Source organism: Podarcis vaucheri, assembly GCF_965113315.1.
Source record: "Podarcis vaucheri genome assembly, chromosome: 17".
Lineage (NCBI taxonomy): Eukaryota > Metazoa > Chordata > Lepidosauria > Squamata > Lacertidae > Podarcis > Podarcis vaucheri.
The window spans coordinates 39,380,560-39,402,838 of NC_138755.1; the positions used below are offsets into that span (position 1 = coordinate 39,380,560).

General features: G+C 44.2%; 1 protein-coding gene and 1 long non-coding RNA gene across 3 annotated transcripts in view; one reads left to right on the plus strand and one right to left on the minus strand.

The window, feature by feature from the left end:
* Window positions 1-22,279, minus strand: part of LOC309522709 — a 289,900-nt gene that overhangs the window by 177,915 nt on the left and 89,706 nt on the right. The gene's annotated exons all lie outside the window — the stretch shown is intronic.
* Window positions 1-22,279, plus strand: part of LOC309522653 (T-cell surface glycoprotein CD4-like) — a 29,755-nt gene that overhangs the window by 2,496 nt on the left and 4,980 nt on the right. For both annotated transcript variants that reach the window (XM_082206107.1, XM_082206108.1), the window contains exons 2-7: window positions 17,445-17,548; window positions 18,333-18,503; window positions 18,610-18,753; window positions 18,903-19,160; window positions 20,130-20,429; window positions 21,243-21,476. In XM_082206107.1, coding sequence (XP_082062233.1) covers window positions 17,500-17,548; window positions 18,333-18,503; window positions 18,610-18,753; window positions 18,903-19,160; window positions 20,130-20,429; window positions 21,243-21,476 — 1,156 coding nt within the window. In that variant the 5' untranslated portion in view covers window positions 17,445-17,499. The remainder of the gene's footprint in view (window positions 1-17,444; window positions 17,549-18,332; window positions 18,504-18,609; window positions 18,754-18,902; window positions 19,161-20,129; window positions 20,430-21,242; window positions 21,477-22,279) is intronic.

The following is a 22,279-nucleotide window of genomic DNA, read 5'->3' on the forward strand; positions in this document are numbered from 1 at the left end:
TAAGTCCAGATAGATTTTGCTTTACAAATACTTCAGTTATCTCCTGCTGGTTGAGCCACTAAGTGGAAGCAAGGAGTTAACAGCATAGACCCTCCAAGTATCCCTATTTTCCAGGGACATCCTTGATTTAGAGAAGCCGTCCCAGTTTCTGATTTGATCCCAGAATGTCCCGCTTTTCCTTAGAATGTCCCTATTTTAATAGGAGAAATGTTGGAGGGTGTAGAGTTATCCGACCCCCGAGCAGTCTGAAGGCAATCCTGTACAGGGAAAGGTTTTTCTTAAATGTTTTATTATGTTTTTATATATGTTGGACGCTGCCCAAAGTGGCTGGGGCAACCCAGTAATATGTGTGGGGTATATATAGTACAATTATCATTATGGAGTGGAGCGTCCCTATTTTAATCAGAAAAATGTTGGCTGGTATAACAGCATAATAAAACAGAAATGCAATGCAAAGGAAGAGACAAGACGAAAGAAAAGGGAAAACCTAAGGCAAAATAAAAAATGCATTGGGACATTATGTTTACTTGTAGATGAGTATATTGATTCTAAAGCACATAACATAACTCTGTGCTGTACATAAATCAAATTGGAGATGGACTTTGCAATATCAATTTTTATCAAAAGGCACGCATTTACTCTGGAGATTTTAGCAAATGCCCTTGGCCATTACAAGAACATTCTGTATGCTCAGAGGCATTGTATTTAGAAGAACTCAGGTAGTAGATGTTGTTCCTCATTCTCTGTCTAATTGCTCTATTCATAAAGCGATTAGACTCTGGGATTTTCTTCCCCCCTTAGTTCCAATCTGCAAAAAGTTTCTGGTTTTTAACTGGCAAGTAAAGCTAGGCTGCTCATGTGAAAAGCAGTCTCTTTTATTATTAGCAGCAGGAAGGCAATTTTTAAGGAACATTCATGTGATAAGATTGCTTTATGCACACCTGACTTTTAATAATTCAGTTACGGATTTGCATTTAATTATGCTGTGCCTATTTGGTTTTTGTATGGACAACGTGACAAACTAGCAGGCTGAATTCCTAAACACACACACACATATTGAAATGCTAGGGTGGTGCATGTTGTTGTTTAGTAGTTTAGTCGTGTCTGCCTCTTCGTGACCCCTGGACCAGAGCACACCAGGCACTCCTGTCTTCCACTGCCTCCCACAGTTTGGTCAAACTCATGCTGGTAGCTTCGAGAACACTGTCCCACTATCTTGTCCTCTGTCGTCCCCTTCTCCTTGTGCCCTCCATCTTTCCCAACATCAGGGTCTTTTCCAGGGAGTCTTCTCTTCTCATAAGGTGGCCTAAGTATTGGAGCCTCAGCTTCAGGATCTGTCCTTCCAGTGAGCACTCAGGGCTGATTTTCTTCAGAATGGAGAGGTTGGATCTTCTTGCAGTCCATGGGACTCTCCAGAGTCTCCTCCAGTACCAGAATTCAAAAGCATCCATCCTTCGGCGATCAGCCTTCTTGATGGTCCATCTCTCACTTCCATACATCGCTACTGGGAAAACCATAGCTTGAACTAGACGGACCTTTGTTGACAAGATGATGTCTCTCCTTTTTGAGACGCTGTCTAGGTTTGTCATTGCTTTTCTCCCAAGAAGCAAGCGTCTTTTGATTTCGTGGCTGCTGTCACCATCTGCAGTGATCATGGAGCCCAAGAAAGTAAAATCTCTCACTGCCTCCATTTCTTCCCCTTCTATTTGGCAGGCAGTGATGGGATGGTGCATAGTTCCCTCTTAGATAGCCTCTGGCAAGTAGGAAGCTACTACTGCATTTCCCTCAAGAGCAGTAACTAATAGCCCTCAAACAGGGTATTGCCCCCAAACAGGGGGGCAGTGCTAGATGCTTTGCATTGCTGGATCCACTTTAAAGCTCCTCAGATTTCCCAAGGTGCCAGCACAGGAGTGGGAAGGTGGGGAATTCTCCAGTGAAGCACCCTGGCCAGCAGAGATGCAAATACAGCAATGAATCCCCTGCTTCTTGTCTCCAGTCCCCTCTTCACATTAGGATTGCTCTGCCCAACTGCAGTCCTAAACACACCTACCTCAATAGGGCTTACTTCTGAGTAGGAATGCAGAGGTTTGCACTGTACTAGACCTACCATGCATTTGATGCAGTGGGATGTAATTCATGAAAGCTAATGCCGTAATAAAATCTGCACATGGGGAAAGGGGCAGAAATTTAGAAAATAAACAGCCAGCACTGTGGCAAGTGGATGCATAAATTGGACAGTGCTAATATCAGACTTCAAAACTTGTATAAATATAAAAAGAAAGAAAGAAAAGAAACAAGCAGGAGCTCAAATTTCTTGAGAAAAAGCTAGTAATGAAATCCTTATAAATGCAATAAATGTAACTTTACTCATCACTCTGATTTTTTTTTTAAATAGTTTTGTTTTCTTCAAATTTCCCACCATGTTTCAATCTCTGGCCCCAAATAGGGTCAAGAGAAAATTGAGGGCGAAGAAATAAAGCGTTTCCATTTCTGCTCCAGTCCTTCATGGCTCAATTTTTTTACCACGCATAGAACTAAGCACTGTAGGCTTCTCCAGCACTCCAGAGGAACATAAAAACTTTTATAGGACTCTCTGGCTTATGAGAAACAGGATTCCCAGCCTCAGGCTTTTTCTCAGTGAGTAAGATGTGCGAGTGCAGACAGTGCTTTCTCTCAGCATGACAGAAATGTATTCACTGTGTTCAGGTTTCTCGGCCATCATAATCCGAAGAGGCAGATGTGTCTGATAGCCTAGCTCCTTCGGCTGCTGTGATGCAGGCAGGTGGTTAATCAAGGAACTGGCCACAACACACCAGCATTAAAGGAGAAACGAAACCTTTTCATGCAAAGAGATCCATTAAATGGCTTTGTAATAAGAAATGGCCTACCGTGGGGCATCTGCCTATGCTTTTCAATCTCACGCAGCGCGGCCTGAGAAAAAACTAATTAAATAGTGAAAGGCCTCATGTGATGGCAGCCAAGAGATGCAGGTTGGTATCTCCATTGCATACCCGCATGTACTGCTCTGGCCTTGCCACCTCCTGCTGGCGGCAGGAGTAGTATATTTAGCTACAAACTCTGTGGAAACCATTCAGAACGTATGTTGAATAAACAGGTCATCCGGAAGCGGGATTGGATCCCACTGAGATCAGTGAAACTTACTTCTGAGTGAATGTGTAGAGTAGTGGTTCTCAAGCTTTTTTCCGTGGGCCACACATTTAAAATAAAAAATTGCTAGTGCCACACCAGTTTTTATTATGGATAAGAAATACACTGGAAAACAAAAGGAAACAACTCCTGGTAATTCTTGATTTATAACACAAAACACAACTACTTTATAATACGATCATGGGACATACAGAAAGTATCAAACAATGCAGTTACATCAGTAACCTGAATCATTCCCAAAATATAAAGGTGCCTCTTGCATATGTACCTTAAGTATGTATGCACGCTCAGTGAGAGGTGTGAGCTTGCTTTTGCCAGGAAATTTCATTTATATGAGGTTTGATTTGAGGCGAACTCTCATCTCCTCGTCAATACAAAGAGGCCTTTCTCGTTTCTGATCTTTCATATTTGTCAGAGTTTAAAATCACTGTTCACAACAATATGCCATAGAGAACAGCATATAAGAACAGCAAATGCTTTTGAACAGAGGCATGGATACTGTTTCTGGTTGCATTCCCCCCCCTCCAATTTTTTTATACTGTACTGTACTGAAATGTTCAAATGTTTATTTGGTTGTCCTTGAATCTTCTGGCCACACTTGCTATCCTCTCCTACCACATCCTTTGAGAACCACTGATGTAGAGTCAAACTGCCATGATATTGGCAGTTCTGTGACAGAAATCTCGTGTCTTTTTATTTTTCAATAAACACCTGCAGGTGTGGAGGATACTGTGTCCCCCTAAATTTTACCAATGGATGCAAATAGTAGCCTCAGATTGGGAGGGAGATTATCAGTGGGAAAACAGCCTGGGGAGGAATAGTTCAAGCCCCTACCTCACACTACAGTCCTGACTCCACCACACACACAAAACCCAGCAGCTGCTTTTTGTAAATGAAAATGACGTTTGAAGTGACTTTTCCCCCTTTCCTTCCACCTGAAACTTCACATCCCATCCTGTGAGGTCTGAGCAGGACTACAAGGCTGGCAGGAGCCCTGAAGAGGAGGACTTGTCCTAGGAATAGGGATACACAGCAACATTTTGCTGCTTCAGGTCTCACTTGCTAGTAAAGGGATATATAAGTGTTAAAAATACAAAAAGTAACACTTAAGCATTTAAAACAGTGTTTTTCAACCACTGTTCCACGGCACACTAGTGTGCCGTGAGATGTTGCCTGGTGTGCCGTGGGAAAAATTGAAAAATTCGAAAGATTTTTTAAAAAATAAATGTCAAATTTTCGCCCACTAGGCGGGCGCCGGACTGTGTCCACCCTATTTTCCATCCGTCCTGGGTGGGGATCAGATCGGATAGGATCGGATGAGAGCGGACAGGTGGTCCGCTCTCATCCGATTCCCCATAGAGAGCAGCGGGGCTCTGACATCTCCCTCTCCGCACACAGTGGTGGTGTGCCTCGTGATTTATTTCATGAAACAAGTGTGCCTTTGCCCAAAAAAGGTTGAAAAACACTGATTAAAAAAACACTATGATACATATTAGGACCTGGCTGGCACTGTGTGTTAAGCCACTGAGCCTAGGGCTTGCCAATCAGAAGGTCGGCGGTTCGAATCCCCGTGATGGGGTGAGCTCCCGTTGCTCTGTCCCAGCTTCTGCCAACCTAGCAGTTCGAAAGCATGAAGTGCAAGTAGATAAATAGGTACCGCTCCGGCGGGAAGGTAAATGGCGTTTCCGTGCGCTGCTCTGGTTCACCAGAAGCGGCTTAGCCATGCTGGCCACATGACCCGGAAGCTGTACGCTGGCTCCCTCGGCCAATAAAGTGAGATGAGCACTGCAACCCCAGAGTTGTCCGCGACTGGACCTAATGGTCAGGGGTCCTTTATGATACATATCCCAATAGTACCCTTAGCACAATAGATGAAAAGCAATAGAACTTAAAACCAAGAGCCAGCCCAGAGGGGGGAAATTCTATTGTTTAAGCCTGCAGGAGAGAGAGTGAAGAAAGATAAATCACCACCGTTTCGAACCTGGGAACGGACTGTCAGCAAGATTGACGCTTTGGGAAAGTTCATTGACTGAGAATAAAATGAAGTTGACAGATAGTTAAATAAGAGTAATACATTGTTTCAATGGCTTCCTTTTACATTTAAAAAGGAGGAAAAAAAGTAACTGTAAATTGAAACTAGCTCGGTGGCTGGATCTGTGCTTAAAAGGATGGATACAAATAGAAATTGTTTCCTTTAGAGGGAGCTTTTGGAACTGTTGCAGGAGTGGAGCTGGGGAATCATAGAATCATAGAGTTGGAAGAGACCACAAGGGCCATCGAGTCCAACCCCCTGCCAAGCAGGAAACACCATCAGAGCACTCCTGACATATGGTTGTCAAGCCTCTGCTTAAAGACCTCCAAAGTAGGAGACTCCACCACACTCCTTGGCAGCAAATTCCACTGTCGAACAGCTCTTACTGTCAGGAAGTTCTTCCTAATGTTTAGGTGGAATCTTCTTTCTTGTAGTTTGGATCCATTGCTCCGTGTCCGCTTCTCCGGAGCAGCAGAAAACAACCTTTCTCCCTCCTCTATGTGACATCCTTTTATATATTTGAACATGGCTATCATATCACCCCTTAACCTCCTCTTCTCCAGGCTAAACATGCCCAGCTCCCTTAGCCGTTCCTCATAAGGCATCGTTTCCAGGCCTTTGACCATTTTGGTTGCCCTCCTCTGGACACGTTCCAGTTTGTCAGTGTCCTTCTTGAATTGTGGTGCCCAGAACTGGACACAGTACTCCAGGTGAGGTCTGACCAGAGCAGAATACAGTGGCACTATTGCTTCCCTTGATCTAGATGCTATACTCCTATTGATGCAGCCCAGAATTGCATTGGCTTTTTTATCTGCCGCGTCACACTGTTGGCTCATGTCAAGTTTGTGGTCAACCAAGACTCCTAGATCCTTTTCACATGTACTGCTCTCAAGCCAGGTGTCACCCATCTTGTATTTGTGTCTCTCATTTTTTTTGCCCAAGTGCAATACTTTACATTTCTTCCTGTTAAAATTCATCTTGTTTGTTTTGGCCCAGTTCTCTAATCTGTCAAGGTCGTACTACCATTTCCCTAGCACCCCATACACCCCCGGGAGGAATGAATTGTACAATTTTACTGGTGCTCTTAGTACTTAATGCTATAGACATTGAGCGTAGAACCGTAGAGGTTTCTCATGCAGGGCCGGTCTGAAAAGCTACTTGTTATTTTCTGAAAAAGCCCAGTTGCCCTTACTATAGCACCTTCTCTTTTGGGTGCCTAATTTCATTTTTCATCTCAAGCTCTACCTGAGCATTTTGACCAGGCAGGTGATAGTATCTCCCCTGTACTTTCATGGAGTGAAACTGCCGTGGTAGATGTATACTACAGACTTAAGTAGTATAAAGTGAATTTTAATTGTCAGGGCTTGCCATGGGAATGAACGTGGAGAGTACTCTTCAAGAAAAGTCCTTAGTTCCATACACCACAACAGAAGTACCAGCATTAACTGTTAAAGCACTTGACATCTGTACTGTTAGAATGACTACATTTTTAAAAATTCACAAAAGCTGTATTTTGTGAATGTTTTACAGCTGGTGTTTTGAAGAATGTTACCAAATACGGTATCAAGGCTGAAAATCCTAAGCACACTTACAAGAGCAATTGAACTCAGTGGGATTTATTTAGTAAGCATGTGATGAATCACTTTGTAAAAATAATATTAAAAAATCAGTGAAGAGTCTTATGAAATTTCTGCTGATTCCCCCCCCCCGAGTCGTTTATTATCTTTATTATTATTTGTATATATTTATAACACGCCTTTTCCCCTGATGGGACTCAAGACAGCTTACAGATAAAAACAAGAACCGCTAAACACATAGAAAAATCGATCATTAAAATACAATTAAACATTGATAGAATTAAAACGATTTACATATATAAAATCAATAATCAAAACATATCAATAATTACAATAAAAACATCATGTGGACTTTAACCCTCAAAAGCTTGTGCCATAATAAATTTGGTACCGTTAAACATAAGGTAAAGGGACCCCTGACCATTAGGTCGTGGCCGACTCTGGGGTTGCGCCGCTCATCTCACTTTATTGGCCAAGGGAGCCGGTGAACAGCTTCCGGGTCATGTGGCCAGCATGACTAAGCCGCTTCTGGTGAACCAGAGCAGCGCACGGAAACGCCATTTACCTTCCGGCCAGAGCGGTACCTATTTATCTACTTGCACTTTGATGTGCTTTCAAACTGCTAGGTTGGCAGGCACAGGGACCGAGCAAGAGGAGCTCACTCCGTCGTGGGGATTCGAACCACCGACCTTCTGATCGACAAGTCCTAGGCTCTGTGGTTTAACCCACAGCGCCACCCGTGTCCCCCAGAGTAAACATACAACAGGATAAATTTGTTAATCTTAAATGCTAACAAATTTATTACAGCATACTTTCATGAGCTTGAGTATATTTCATCACGTGCATGATGCTTTATCCGCAGTTGGCAGTAACTATTTTCATTTATTCTCACTGTTTTCATTTTTCTCTCTACACCCATGTAGATCCCCCATACCAGTCAAATGAGGATAACATTTCATGTATTTGATGAAATAGACTTGAGTCAATGAAAGCGTACCCTCCAAATGTCCTGATTTTCCAGGAACAGTCCCGGAATGGCAGAAGCCGTCACTATTTTCATCAGTGAAAATGTTGTAGGGGATGGACTAGGATGTCCCCTATTTTCATCTGAGAAACATTGGAGGAGATGGGAAAGTCTTTGCCATAATACATTTATTAGTCTTTAAGGTGCTAGCAGAAGAAAGTCCCATTTAATTCAATGGGATGTACTCCCAGTCCTAAGTAAGTATTCATAGGAGTGTGGCCTTAGTTTACAATCACATTTCTCGCCGTAGTATTGCTTTTGGTAGCAAAGACTTGGAGAGCTAATGTCAGTAAGTACGTAAAGGTTAGGAAGATGTCAAAGAGAAAAACTTGATCGCTTCAGCATTCAAATTGCAATGGAAACTTGCATATTAAAAATCAAGATCTTTATCTTATGGAAATGTATAGGACATCGACAACAAGTTTCATTATCACTGTAATTTTTCATTATTATATTTTTCATTTCTGTTGACTTCGTAAAGTCATCAGTACCTTAACACACTCACAGTCTGTTTAACAGTCAGATAATGATGTGGGTTTTATTGGCAATAACAGATTTTCCCACAGTTCTTGGATGACTTATTTTTCCAGTGATTTTTTTTTGGCGGGGGCAGGTATTTATTTAATTACCGTACATCCCACATTTTGGCTGCAGTCCAAAAGAAGTTTGCAACATTTATAAAATGCAATAGATATATAATAGAAACTGTAGCCTTTAAAGCTGCCTTCATCAACCTAGTACCCTACAGATGTTTTGAACTACAATTCCCATCAGCACATGCTGGCTGAGGTTTATGATGGGAGTTGTCGTTTGAAACATCTGGCTGGGGAAGGCAACTGTAAGCCACTTCAATTATGGTGGACAGAGCACAAAAGGAAAGAGAAATATAGGGATGCTTAAGGTCTTGCCATTGGGACGCGGGTGGCACTGTGGGTTAAACCACAGAGCCTGGGACTTGCCGATCAGAAGGTCAGCAGTACGAATCCCCACGACGGGGTGAGCTCCCATTGCTTGGTCCCTGCTCCTGCCAACCTAGCAGTTCAAAAGCACGTCAAAGTGCAAGTAGATAAATAGGTACCACTCCAGCGGGAAGGTAATCGGCATTTCTGTGTGCTGCTCTGGTTCACCAGAAGCAGCTTAGTCATGCTGGCCACATGACCCAGAAGCTGTATGCCGGCTCCCTCGGCCAATAAAGCGAGATGAGCGCTGCAACCCCAGAGTCGGTCACGACTGGACCTAATGGTCAGGGGTCCCCTTTACTTTACCTAAGGTCTTGCCATATTATCAGTATGAGACATTCCCACAAGACAACACATTTTTCTGAACTTCTTTCCTCCTTTTTTCTGTCGCATGTGAATTTTAATGTGGAATGGGTTGATGTGGAATAGAAACAGAGTACACACGGTGGCCAGTGTTAGTTTTGTTTGCTTTGGTGACTGTTGTTGGCATCTGTCTGTCTCGAAGACAATGGCATGCACTTCTGAGGGTCCTGGGCTGCTCAGCTGACATGTGTAATAAACAAAAATCTGCCCTTATTCCCTTATGGGGGACACAAGAGCCCTTATAGAGTCCTTTGTAGGTTCTCCATCAGTCGGAGAAGATAACAGAGGCCAACCAGAGAATATTGAGAAGCAAAGCAGCTTGTAAGCCTGATCTTTATTGAACTGTTGCAACAGGGTGCTCCCCTCACTTGAAGGAAAGGAGGAGGACCCAGGACAAAGGTGTTCCTGCCCTTATATATACATTTTGAATTGCCTTCCCTGGAGCTCAAGACCACCCCTCCATACATCATACATACATCACAGAAGGTTTGTAACCCAAGACCCCCCCCCAAAACATCATAACTACATCACAGAAAAGGTGGTCTACAACAGAAATCTGAGTGCGTTGTTTATCTCCTGTCTGGCAGGTTACCTGTTAATGGTCACTTAATTGGATACCCTGGGGAGCCTGGCCAGTCTTTTGTAATGACAAATAGTTCTTGAGCCAGGTCACAGGCTCACCCTATTCATACACAGACATACCCTTAAGACAGGATTTGTGAAGGAAAAGACAACGGGGAGGCTTTTCCATTTTCCTTCGACCTTGCAGAGAAATATTTGAGGTCAACTTGGAAGGCACAAAATGGTTTCAGGACTTTTTCTGTGGGGTTTCAGACATGTGGTTTATATATGCAGTTATGAACATTATATATATATAAGGTAAAACCTTACTGTTATATTGGCAGAACTTTTTCAGTTTCATGATTCTGGGCTTTGCAAATTAAGAAAAATGCACTGAAAGCAGTTGATTGTCTACAAACTGCTAAATTTTAGATGCCCAGGGTCAATACATCCCATTTTAAATATTTTCAAAGCAAAACAATTTTTTGGTGTGGAAATCTGCGGCTTTGCTGATCTTCCTGAAATGTTGAGAGTTCAAAGCCACTTTTTCAGTAGGCTTTTCAGAGTTTCTGAATTTACCCCACTGTATCTAATCAGCTGAGAGTTGCATATGGAAATTATTTCTGGTTTAATATATGTTAGGTAAAGGTAAAGGGACCCCTGACCATTAGGTTTACCTTCCCGCTGGAGCGGTACCTATTTATCTACTTGCACTTTGATGTGCTTTCGAACTGCTAGGTTGGCAGGAGCAGGGACCGAGCAACGGGAGCTCATTCCGTCATGGGGATTCGAACCACCGACCTTCTGATCGGCAAGTCCTAGGCTCAGGGGTTTAACCCACAGTGCCACCTGCGTCCCAATATATGTTAGGATGGCTAATTATTAGTGCAGACTAAGCCAGATGATGAAAGACAGGCTTCTTAAGATCTGTCTAGAAAAGCAGAGGACACTTTCTCTAGGAAACATTTGGTTACAAAATCTTTCAGAACTACTTCCAAACTTGGGATTTTCTGTACAGGCATTGAATCCATGGGGGAATTACACCAAAATTTCTTTAAATAAAGAATCTTGGGTGTAGGAGCACAAACAGACATAATGGTCCTCAGATCCTCAAGAACATAAGAACTGATAGCAAAAGCAAAGCATCAGCTTCAGTATAAAAAATATCAGTTGCATTCCATAATAATGGCGTATCAGAAACCTTTTACCCGAGTTGTTCAGGCAACTGAGGATCGAAAGGGCAATAGACATGAGAGGCTGAAGGCCAAGAACCTGTTTAGGCAGACCAGCGTCAAAGGACCAGAGGGAAGTGGCCAATCAGAGGACAGACGTTCGCTTGAAGAAGTGTCAGAGGTCAATCCTGTCTTGAGGGGAGTCCTCCGGTTCGGCTTCCACCAACTGGTGCCCTCAAGATGCGAATCTTCATCCACGCCAGCCACCAGCACAGCCACACAGGAAGATTATTGCAGGCTAATAATAATAATAATAATAATAATAATAATAATAATAATAATAATTTATTTGTACTCTGCCCATCTGGCTGGGTTTCCCCAGCCCCTGTGATTGGCTTCCCACAAAGATTAAGAATACATTAAAATGTTACACATTAAAAACTTCCCTGAACAGGGCTGCCTTCGGATGTCTTCTAAATGTCAGGTAGTTGTTTCTTTCCTTGACGCCTGATGGGAGGGCATTCCACAGGGCGGGTGCCACTACCGAGAAGGCCCTCTGCCTGGTTCCCTGTAGCTTTGCTTCTCACAGTGAGGGAACTGCCAAAAGGCCCTCGGCGCTGGACCTCAGTGTCCGGGCAGAACAATGGGGATGGAGACGCTCCTTCAGGTCTCCTGGACCGAGGCTGTTTAGGGCTTTAAAGGTCAGCACCAACACTTTGAATTGTGCTTGGAAACGTACTGGGAGCCAAGGTAGCAAATGACTGATGGTTATTTAAATCAGCCTTCCTCAACCTGTTGCCTCCCCCCCCCCAGTTATGTTGGCTGAGGCTGATGGGAGTTGTTGTCCTAAGCCAGGTTGGCGAAGACGGATCTATCTGAAGGGCTGTCTCACCCAAGTCTGGTTTAAAGATAATGAATGCTAAGAAGGGGATCAGGAGCCTCACAGTTGTCCACCAGCAGTTAACACCTGGGCAGCAGGCGAAACAGGAACACACGTCACCTGTGTGCCTTGCTTAGTTCCCCCACACTGTTGAAGTCCCTGGCAGTTGCCTTTAGGTAGAAATGAAAACGTCAGGAGATATGACCAAGGAATCTCCCAGGCCTCATCTTATTTTGTCCGTAAGGTCTACTGGGCTCCAGGCTTCGGATTAATGTTTCGGTCTGGAAATGGCAAATATCTTGTTTTCGTCCTGGAGGGTGGTGTGGAAGAAACAGAAAGCCACAGATAGAGCCCCACAAGCAGAGCCTCTTATCACTTCTCAGCAGGTTCCTGAACAAAAACCTCAGCCGCAAACAAGAGCAGAGCAAGAAGAAAACCACAAGGCCATGGGGGCGGGCTGAGAAAAACAGAGGAAGGGTTGTGCAGGAGCACACAAACACATGACAAAAGACCTTGTTTATGTAACCCTTGCACACACAAAGGAGCGGTTAAGAGTCCTGTATTGTATTTCTCCACAAAATAAAAAGCAGGTTGCATACCTGCGGCTTTATAGGTCATGCTTTGCCTTCTCTGCTTAGGAGAGAGGAACACAGCATAGAGCCTTGTCCCTGCTGTCAGTGGTATACCAAGCAACCCCGTGGAAATTGCTCTTCTCCTCTCCAGGCGTTGTTGTGTGAAACAGGCTCTGAAGAAGCTGTACAGCCTGTCCTGTCATTCTACTGAGAGACCAGCTTCAGTTTCATCAGTGCCCAACACCGCCTTGGATTTAAACCTCAGTGCCCATGTGGCTTCTGAAGGTTCAGTGCCACCAACTATATGTGCCAAACTAGCCGCCAAGTGAGCTTCTAAATAACTTAAAAAGTATAAGATCCCAGCACACACACACACACACACACACACACACACACACAGGCATTCTGCATCGGTCTCAGCGGAGCCTAAGCTCTCGGGAAGAGGCGTGGAAAGGACTGTTCCTCTACTCCACCCAATGGTACTACTTATCCCAGTTCCATTCTTGAACCCTTCACTAACACCACGGCTTAGTCAAGGTTGATGACCTTAATGCCAGTGCTGCTGTCTCAACCAGAGTCTGTGCTCCAGAGGTTTTTATCTTGGTTTCTTATGCCTTTCATTTAGTATTCATTTGCAACCTCTGGCAGCATTACTATGCTGGCTAGATTCTGGGTTCCATGTTGGAGGGAGATAACTTGCGATGGTAGGCTTGACTTCTCCTAAAACGCAGGAGGAGTTGGAGAAGACTCTTGAGAGTCCCATGGACTGCAAGAAGATCAAACCTCTCCATTCTGAAGGAAATCAGCCCTGAGTGCTCACTGGAAGGACAGATCCTGAAGCTGAGGCTCCAAGACTTTGGCCACCTCATGAGAAGAGAAGACTCCCTGGGAAAGACCCTGATGTTGGGAAAGATGGAGGGCACAAGGAGAAGGGGACGACAGAGGATGAGATGGTGGGACAGTGTTCTCAAAGTGACCAGCATGAGTTTGACCAAACTGTGGGAGGCAGTGGAAGACAGGAGGGCCTGGCGTGCTCTGGTCCATGGGGTCATGAAGAGGCGGACATGACTAAATGACCAAACAGCAACAACAAAACTCAGGATGTTTCTCCTGTCAGGAAGGCACACCAAGATATATGTCCCTTTTGCCCTTTTATATCAAATACTATCCTTAGGATTCAGTACCAAAAAAACCTTAATTCGTTTAGATTAACAGACAGGTGGGATTTCTCTGTCTCTCATTCACACACACACGTACATGTACACTGGATACTCCTTAGTGAGTTCACCTTTCTGATTTATCCAGACAGGATACCCCTACCTCAACCACTAGATAGGATAGTAACCTATTGGCAGTAACCTTTGTCATTTTCTTTGCGACATTGTTGACCCCACCTTACCATCCTACACTGTCAATGTTGGCTTCATCACAACCACCCACCATATAGTGGCCACCTCTGGCCATCTCTCCAACTGTGGTCCCAGTTAATATATCCTATGACTGCAGCATCAGTACTACTGCATCTGCTGTCACATCTACCTGATGCAACCTCCTGCAACCACTTCACCATGGTAGCTCCTCCAGAGACCGCAGCTCAGCTTCTCAGCATTCACCTTCTTTACATGAATCTGCCTTGTGTTCCGAAGGAGCCACTAAATCCTTTGACTGTGACCAGCACATTGTGTATGCGACCCAAAACCAATCACTCTACCAGAGCATTTAAAGCGTCACTCAGAGAACATCCTTCAGGTAGCATAGGCTCTGAGCCAAAATGGCAACAAGCCTCTCCTGCGATCCACTGACCTGTGTTCCAGTTTGTTTCAGCAAAAACAGCAGTATCATTAGCCTTGATTATGCTCCCAGTTCTCATGCAGGGAACTAGACAGCTTTGAGATAAACTCTTGTACCTCCTTTCCATTACAGTGGTACCTCGAGTTACAGATGCTTCAGGTTACAGACTCTGCTAACCCAGAAATATTACTTCGGGTTAAGAACTTGGTGTTATGTACTGAAGTTCTCACCCTGGGCCAGCAGGGGAATACTGTAGATAGTTTTCACTCAGGTCCACATATGCAAATAAGAGATTGAAAGTGACGTTCAGTGATTGGATAGTTACAGAAAATGGTTACTGTTGCATTCTAGTGGAGCTCTATATAAGCAGGCTGGCTGAACCCTTCAGTTCAGTTCTGTTCTGGCTGTGAATAAACAAGAGTTGTTTGAAGAATCGCTGTGTCGTCTGATATGTTCACCCACAACTTAACATTTTGCCAGAAACACTGTTTACCTTCCCGCTGAAGCGGTACCTATTTATCTACTTGCACTTTGACGTGCTTTCGAACTGCTAGGTTAGCAAGAGCAGGGACCGAGCAATGGGAGCTCACCCCGTCGCAGGGATTCGAACCACAGACCTTCTGATTGGCAAGTCCTAGGCTCTGTGGTTTAACCCACAGCGCCACCCGTGTCGGACACTTGCTAACAGCTCATGTTGTCTTAAGAACAGCTTCTTCTCCAGAGCGATCTCGGCCCTGAATGGGAAGCCCGGACTTTGAAAGTCATCTAATCTCCCTTGCTGTATTATACTGTATTGTTTAATTAGTGTTTTTATGGAGCAGTCAAGTAATTTCATTGTCCCCGAAGGGGGCAATGACAATAAAGATATTATTATTATTATTATTATTATTATTATTATTATTATTATTATTATTATTATTAGCTAGTGGGGCCTCCTGCTGCCACCGCGCGATTTCTGTTCTCATCCTGAGGTAAAGTTCTTAACCCAAGGTACTACTTCCGGGTGAGCGGAGTCTGTAACCCAAAGTGTTTGTAACCTGAAGTACCACTGTATCTGTTTTAAAGTAACCAAGTGCAGTGGTACCTCGGGTTACATACGCTTCAGGTTACATATGCTTCAGGTTACAGACTCCGCTAACCCAGAAATAGTACCTCAGGTTAAGAACTTTGCTTCAGGATGAGAACAGAAATTGTGCTCCGGCGGCACGGCAGCAGCAGGAGGCCCCCATTAGCTAAAGTGGTGCTTCAGGTTAAGAACAGTTTCAGGTTAAGAACGGACCTCTGGAACGAATTAAGTTCTTAACCCGAGGTACCACTGTAGTGCCAAATCAGAAATTTAAAAAGCAAGTTAAAAGTTAGTTTTCTCTTTTTTTTAGATGGGGCGGAGGAGGTTGTTTGTGGAATTTAATTTATTTGTAGGATAGCTCAGTGGGAAGAGCTTGGGACTCTGAATCTCAGGGTTGTGAGTTTGAGCCACATGTTGGGTAAATGATTCCTGTATTGCAGGGGGGTTGGACTAGATGACCCTTGGGTCCCTTCCAGCTCTACATGTTTATTATTCTATGACTCTAGCTCAGGGGAGCGCCTTCCTCCGCTCAATGTCACCTGCTACGGATTGCAGACAACCAGCTCACCATGTGGCTAATGCTAAAGATTTCTCTAAATATTTTTGCCTAGGTATTACATATACAGTTTACCTTATAACATATTGTGTGTCGTGTCCTCTACCCAGAGGTTGCTGCAGATGCAAAAGTGCTGACCTCTAGGGATTTTCTTAAATCTCTCTTCCAGAAAATTAGATTTCATAGTCTGGAAATGCAGGGCTGTAAGTGCTTTGCAAAGAAAAAGAAGTTAGCTCTGCTAAGTATTTCCCTTTCCCATGGTATGATTTTAAGGTGGGGAATGTATTGGAACTACTGGATAGAGTAATGGCATCCCAGGTCCTCTTCCGAAAGCAGATTTTAGAGCTACGCTTTAATATTGCAATGCTTAAGTTGAATTTTGGCAGCAAAAAGGCCTCTGGATCACGTCCACATTTTCTCAGTAATAATTTACTATTAGCTTATCGAGGAGTTTGGGGAGAATGAGCAAGATTGTTCCACTGTACGCAATCTGATCAGTTCATCTTCCGAGTACCTTGGTTTTAAAAAATAAGACAAAATAGCCCTCAATATGAAATATGGCAGCAAGGCAACAGCGTCTCACAACCATTCCTTGCATCTGTGGTCCAGTGAAGTGTAGGGATGATAATTTAGAACAATGGGGAGCAAAAAAGGGGTCCCATTAGAACCGTGAACAAATTTCATACATTTAAAGATTCCATTCATATTTATTTCATTATCAAAAATCAAAATTACCCAAATGGGATTAATAATAATAATAATAATTTATACCCCACCCATCTGGCTGAGTTCCCCCAGCCACTCTGGGCGGCTGCCAATCAAGTGTTAAAAACAATACCACATTAAATATTAAAAACTTCCCTAAATAGGGCTGCCTTCAGATGTCTTATTTCCTTGACATCTAATGGGAGGGCATTCCACAGGGTGGGTGCCGCTACCAAGAAGGCCCTCTGTCTGGTTTCACTATTTGGCATGGTTTTATTAATTACATGTGGGTAATTCTGGGTTTTCCCCCCATAATGAAATAAATATGAAAATTATATTTAAATTATAATTTATTCGGTTGGCGGCAGCAAATCTTGCACCTCCACCACAATCTTGCAGCTGGTGTTGGGACACCAGTCGCACCAGCCTAGTTACTTTGCTGAACAGATATCAGTGGTAGCCACACATCTCCCATAAAGACTACCTGATAGAGAGGTAAAGGTAAAGTAAAGGTAAAGGGACCTCTGTCCATTAGGTCCAGTCGTGACCGACTCTGGGGTTGCGGTGCTCATCTCGCTTTATTGGCCGAGGGAGCCAGCATACAGCTTCCGGGTCATGTGGCCAGCGTGACTAAGCTGCTTCTGGCGAAACCAGAGCAGTGCACGGAAACGCCGTTTACCTTCCTGCCGGAGCAGTACCTATTTATCTACTTGCACTTTGACGTGCTTTCAAACTGCTAGGTTGGCAGGAGCAGGGACGGAGCAACAGGAGCTCACCCCATTGCAGGGATTCGAACCGCCGACCTTCTGATCAGCAAGTCCTAGGCTCTGTGGTTTAACCCACCGTGCCACCCGCGACCCCTATGACAGAGAGGATCAGCTTTCAAATGGCTAACTGCACACCAGGTCATATTATCAATCAGTTGACTATTTTCTGTCTATATATTGTGTATGATATATTCAGGGAAGAAACCACTGCTGACTTCACTGATACACGATTTCTGACTTTTCCCTGTTAGGATCCCTTAGACAGAAGACCGAGTCTGCAGGACACACAGGGGAAAAGCTCTACCGATGGATATGATCTTGAGATGCATTCTTGTTTCCTCTGTCCTTCACCTGGGTAAGTTCTCTTCAGTAGGCACACATAGTGCCAGAGTCACCAACACAGATGTTTTGCTTTGACCAGAAATATAATGAGAGCTGAAAAAGCAAAGTGAGCTAGCTGTGTTGGTCCACATAGGAACCATTTCCATATCACCCATTTCCCCCCTTGCCATGGCCCATACTGTGTTCTTATTGTTGCTCTACATTGTTACTACAAAAAAAGACCTGCACACCCTTTTACTATATTGCACCGGATTGCTGGGATCAATATCTCCTGCAAAAATAGCAGAGATTTTCAGGAACAGATTTAGTAATTGTTGTGGTTCCAGAGACTTGGAGTGACCCATATGGTTGACAGTCATTGAACTACTGTAACGCTGACTTCAGCACTCAAAAGCAAGCTTTCATGCTGGCTGCAAATCTGGTCAGTCCTTTGGCTTAAAACCAGGCGTAAGAGCTCCTGGAGAAATTAGAAGAATTACTGTGGCAGTCCTTTGTACTCCTATTTACTCTGGGGGTTGATCAAATTCTCAGTATTAAATCCAAATTGATGCATTTTCCAGTGACACTTGAGGGACATAAAGAAACACTTAAATAAAAGATATTAAGAAAAAGAGAACATAAATGCAAGCATATACGAAAATGAAGCATATACTATAAATTCCAAAGATGGTGTTAAGATTGTAAGCTTTGGGCTGGGAAACCCCAGAATTCAGTGCGGAAGGGAGAATTCTGTTGACCTGTTTTTGTTTTTCTATGTGGTTTTGTTTTTGTGTTTTTTGAGCCTGTGTATCTTTCAGGTGTGATGCTTCATGTGACTGAAGAGCATTACATAGATGCTACTTATGGGCAAGAAGTTACCCTTCCTTGCCAAGTTGAGATAGTTAACCCAAGCGTTCCAAGCGTTCCAGTGATCTGGAAATATAAATCAGAAGAAATAATTAAATATCAGCGTGGACATCTTTTAAGAGGTAAAAATCCAGTTGTACCATTCATTATGAGTTTAAAAGAGGGAAGGCAGAGCCTTTGCTCTCTGATAAAAAGCTTTAACTCTCTGTGACTCCACTTCTTTCAAAGGTTCCTCCTCATCATCAGCAACATACTCATTGAAGAATGCAGATAAAGGGGATTACTCTTTAACTATGAGAAATGGAAAGGAAGGACAGTATACATGTGAAGCACATGGGAAAATAAAAACTACTAATCTTAACTTGTGGAGCGGTGAGTGATATGATATGGAGAAAGAAGAAAAGTTAAATGTTAACTCCTTTTTCCCTGTCCCATCTTCCTGCACTTGCTTGGGGAGAAGGACAGAGAAGAGCCCTAGGTAAAAACAATTAACCTAATAAGGCTTTCTCCCCCCTTCATAGTAAAAGGACCTTCAGATAAATACCTCCTGGAGGGTGACAATACACAACTGGAACTGTCTTCCTCGGACATGTCTACCCAGGTTGAGTGGTTTGGCCCCAACAAGTCAAAAATAACGAATAAAAAAGTGCGATGGACTCTACAAAATAAAGATCGGAGGCTGCAGATAAAGGACCTTAAAGCTCAGGAGGACCAAGGGACCTGGGAATGTTTCATTAATCGTAGTGGGCTTCGCATCACCCATGATGTCAGAGTGATAGGTAGGAAAAATCACTGACCTCGTCGGTTCTTTTCCTTGCAGAAGAACCAACTACAACAAATATATTAATGTTACGTGGAGGAGGAAGCGGGAGGAGCGTGCCCCATCCCTATCCCATGTGTTTCCTTCCACAAGTTGGAAGGTGGCCATCTGCAGCAGGGAGCCTACGTGAGCAGAAAATCAGGGTTATAAAATGCATCAGTAGCCTACCCTAAAAAAAAAAAAACCTGCTTCCCTACTGTGCAGACAGTCACCAACCAACTCACAGTGATGGAGACAGCCTGAAGAGGTCTTTTGCATCATGGTTAATTCTGCCAAGTTGTACACAATTATAAAGAGAAGCGTAAAAGATATTGTAGTGACTGTGTGATGCTTCCAGGCCGTCCGAGTTAAAGGCTGGAATCGCCATCCTTTGTTCAATCACTTATTTTTATGGATAATCCGGAGGACGTTGTTGCCAGATCATTTTCTGTGCACACCCCACTTCTTCTCTTTTGACAGTGGTTTTTTTGTGTGTTTTTTTGCAATAAAACTCAGTTGCATAACCTCTCTTTCCGCTGTGGACAAGTAAAATGTTTTGAAGGCCTTTCAGGAAACTTGTACCTTTAATGGAAAGTTGGCCCTGCATGTTCCTTGCTTCTTGTTGGTGAGCAGCACTTTAATTGTCCCTTGAATAGTCTTTCTTAATTACTCCAGTGCCAGTTTCTGTTACCATCTGGCCCCCTTGCCTTTAAATGGTGCATTTGCCGAACTTTGGAGAAGAGATCTTTGAGTACTTGACGGTGATGATGCAGCCCCTTTTTCATTTCCATAGCTTTTTCTTTGCAGAGTCTACTATGTTTAGGGAACCCAGAAATAGGTACACAAGTAAGGCCTTTCTTGAATTCTACAGGGGGAAGAGAGTTTCTCCCTACTCTTTACTGAGGAAAATGGAAATTATTTATTCCTGTTTTTTCTGTCTTAAAATCAGGTTTTGTTAATTCACTGGATGGAGCTGTTATGTATGCAGCTGTTAATAGCACAGTTGTCCTTTCATGTGAATTGAACATTGACTTCCAAGATATTCCAAAGAACATCCTAAGAAACCCAATTTTAAGATGGACAAAGGATAACAAGACCACTGTGGAGGCTGACTTAAACAATTTCAACAGTTCCCTACTTCAGCAAACGATAGACAAGGTCCAGTTTGAGCATGCTGGAGAGCACAAGTGCAGTATTGCATTTACACGGAGGAAATTGAGTAAGACCACCCGCTTGGTAGTGATGAAAGGTAAGAATAAGTCTCGATCACTTTGTGTTATGGTGTAAACAAGGACCATAACACTGCTTAGATCACACTTGCAAAAACTATCCCATCTAGACCTGGTGAAACTCCTAGTTGAAAAACAGAAACAATTCCCGGGAACTCCCAAAACTTTGGGCAAAAATAGACGTGAGGTCAAAACAAACAAAAACTCTGAAGCAACTAAAGGGTGCTCTGATTTGGATTGGAATAACGGCACTGGTAGAGAGGGTCAGCCCAGCCCAAGACAGTTTGCTGCCAGATTGGTTTGGTGCTGTTTTGTGCTGTAGACCCTGCCTTCGCTGCCGCCCCACCCCCCAACGGAGTAACTGACACTCAAACCGGGGTCACAAGTAAAGGGTCAGAAACACAACCTCATCTGATTGACTGCAAAGCAGTGCCAAAGTAGAGTGCTGCTTTGGTACCGTTTTGTGCTACACTTAAAATGGCTTCCGCTTGTGTGTTTGGAGGGTGGCAAAAGGACCCAGGACAATATGCCAAACCAGGATATAAGCTGGTGCCCAAAGTATGGACAGTGTACACTGACTTCCTCTGCATTGTGGCCCTCTAAATAATGCCAATTTTGCTGTACCACCTCAAGTCTGTGTGTCGATCCAGGTGTTTTTGCCTTTCCATTGGGAGGAAGCCTTTCTTGTGAGTCAGGCAGCCTAGAACCTTAGATCATAAGATGAATGTGTCTCTTGTAACAATGAGCATCTCCAGCATGGAGGCTTGGCATTCTCTCCTGAGCTTTGTGGAAACGGGACCCCCGTGAACGTTCCTTTCTTGTCTTCCCTGCAGTTTCTGCTGACCGCCCTAGACTGGATTCCAAAGAAAATGTGAGCCTCTGCTGTCATGTCTCTGCTCCTGATCTTTCTAAGGCTCAGCTGTGTTGGGATAATAGGCGTGACTCGCCCAAATGTGAAACTCACCTTCCAGAGGGCAAATTTTGTTATGAGACCAGAAGTGCAGGGGAATGGAAGTGCAGCCTCATGGTGAAGGACGAAGAGAAGCTCAGCATGATCTACTTTGTGGGTATGTTGCGTGTCAAGACCCTGCAGCCCCCCCCCCCCGTTGGAAATAACTCACACAAGGACACAGATATTAGGTTTATGTTATTGGGCAAATTTTGGCCACAACTTTCTTGAAATTACAGAATGTGAGCGGTATTGGCTTAGGCATTGATTGGACCTGACTGTAGGGTCAACCACCGGTAGGGGGAGCCCTGTCGATGCGAACCAACTCAAGCTCCCCCTGGTGTTCCCGTCGGGGTCGTGTCAAGGCCTTAGCCCCCCAGCCGGGCTTCAGACTAGATCAACACCCCCGGGTTCCTTTAACGGAATACCCTTAAGCATGGAGGGGCAGGGGATGGCCACACCTCCCCTCCCCCACACAAGGTCAAACAATGCCTAACCGCAACCCTAACAAAGTTGTGACGATTGCTACGAGGTAGGCGAAAACCAAGTGGCCAGTGCCAATTGGCCAAGTGGAAAAATTCCTACCAGGTCCCTCGGACAACCAAGGCGACCAACCGAAGTCCATAGCAAGGTCATTGCCTAACCTGTAAAATAGGGAGGGAGAGCGGGTGATTGAGGAAGCGAGCCAAAGAGGAAGTCCTCTGGCTCGCTCCTCCGTTTAAACGGCCACAGCCAGTGGATTGGCTGGCCGGGCTCTGATGTGGCCGGGATCCCCCGGGCAACAGGGGACAAAGTCCTCCACCCCTGGTGGGGAGTGGGTGGCCACACGGTCCGCCACAACTCCTCCCCACTGGGACGTGGAGCAGATTTCCAGAAGCGGTAGCCACGGCAGCCCATTGCAGCAAAAACCGCAAGGTCTTT